The sequence below is a fragment of the Sinocyclocheilus anshuiensis genome, unplaced genomic scaffold (assembly GCF_001515605.1).
Source record: "Sinocyclocheilus anshuiensis isolate Anshui unplaced genomic scaffold, SAMN03320099.WGS_v1.1 C32854394, whole genome shotgun sequence".
NCBI lineage: Eukaryota > Metazoa > Chordata > Actinopteri > Cypriniformes > Cyprinidae > Sinocyclocheilus > Sinocyclocheilus anshuiensis.
In genome coordinates, this window is record NW_015620537.1 from 1 (window position 1) to 1,599 (window position 1,599).

Sequence of the window (1,599 nt, forward strand, 5' to 3'; positions counted from 1 at the left end):
AAATATTATTACAATTTAAAATAACTGTTTTCTATTTTAATATGTAATTTTTTCCAAATTCCTGTGATTGCTGAATGTTCAGTGGCCATTACTCCACTTTTCAGTGTCACATGATCTGTCAGAAATCATTCTAATATTCTGCTCTGCTGCTCAAGAAACATTTCTTATTATTATCAATGTTGAGCTGCTTTATATTTTTGTGGAAACAATTACACTTTTTTTCAGATTTATTTGATAAATGGAAAGTTCAGAGGAACTGCATTTATTTGCAAAAGAGACATAAATGTATTGACTGTCACTTTTGATCAATTTAATGCATCCTTGCTGAATGTCAAAACTGACTCCAAACAAATGATAGTGTGTATGTATATTATCTCTGTCAATGACCTGCTCTGTAGACAACAGCCTCTAAGACCACTAGTATCGATTGTGATGATGACGAATGTTATGTAACAATAGTGTTATTAATAGTGTGTTTGTGTTGAACGTGTAGATTGAGAAGGTTCTTCAGCAGGGAGAGATCGGGGATTGTTCTGAACCATACATGGTACTGAAGGAGAGTGATGCTCCTAAGGTAACCACTGAACACTTCTCTTTCTCTCTCATTGTTTGTGTACACTACATGGCCAAAAGTATGTTGACACCCCCTACTAATTATGAGATTTTGGCAAGGGTTGTGTCAACACCCCTGTATACAAAGAAAGAAATCATTCCCTGAGTCTGGTGGGGAAGAGCCCCTTCAAAACCCTGCATCCATGTGCCAATGTCTTGTGGAAAGCTTTCCCAAAAAAGTAGATTCATTATTTTGAATTCATACAAGCACATACAGTTGGTATGAGTTGTTTATGAGTGTCCACATACTTCTGGCCATAATTTAATCAATTCTTTCTCAAATGAATTTCAAACCTGCATTATTTCTCTAATGAGAAATACTGTAGTGAATAAAACCTCCTTCTTTTTTTCTGTGTCCATCAGAACAGAGATAAGGTGGAGAAGCTGAAGAATCAGGCGGAGGGGTTTTGTCAAAGGCTGGGCCGCTACAGGATGCCATTCGCCTTCGCCACGGTCAACATCATGAGTGCCATCAGCTCCACACTGGAGCGAGACACAAGTGACACAGACAGTATCAATGGTGAGATACTGAATAGATGAACACCATTGGTCTGTTAACATAATGCATCACACACCAAAAAAATAAGTAAATCCATAATTATGTTCAATTTTGATTACTCCTAGGCAGGAGCAGCATGGAAAAGAAGGGATTGCCCAGACGTAACTCCGACAGATTCAGTATTATGGAGGACAACTATATCCTGTCTGGCTTCAAACCAGCTTTTACCACGTGCACATTCATCAAGCAGGTATTGCTTGCAGAATTCATAGCAAATCGAATATTCAACAAAAAATGTAGATGGGAATGAATTTTTTTTGGTTCATTCTGAGATTTGGTGTCGGTAAGATTTTGTAATGTTTTTGAAAAAAGTAAAACCAGTAGTACTGTAAAATATCATTACAATTTATAAAATATTTTTAATTTAATATATTTTAAAATGTATTTATTCCTATGATGGCAAAGCTGAATTTTCAGCAGCCATTACT

The 1,599-nt window shown here is 36.2% G+C and overlaps 1 protein-coding gene across 1 annotated transcript; it reads left to right on the plus strand.

Moving 5' to 3' along the window:
- Positions 1 to 493: 493 nt before the first annotated feature.
- LOC107683049 (dedicator of cytokinesis protein 8-like) lies at positions 494 to 1,361 on the plus strand (the record flags this gene model as incomplete). The annotated part of the gene is made up of 3 exons (XM_016479142.1): positions 494 to 574; positions 976 to 1,132; positions 1,237 to 1,361. Coding segments are annotated over 3 exons (363 nt in total), but the record flags the coding sequence as incomplete, so codon positions are not given.
- Between the last annotated feature and the right edge of the window lie 238 nt (positions 1,362 to 1,599).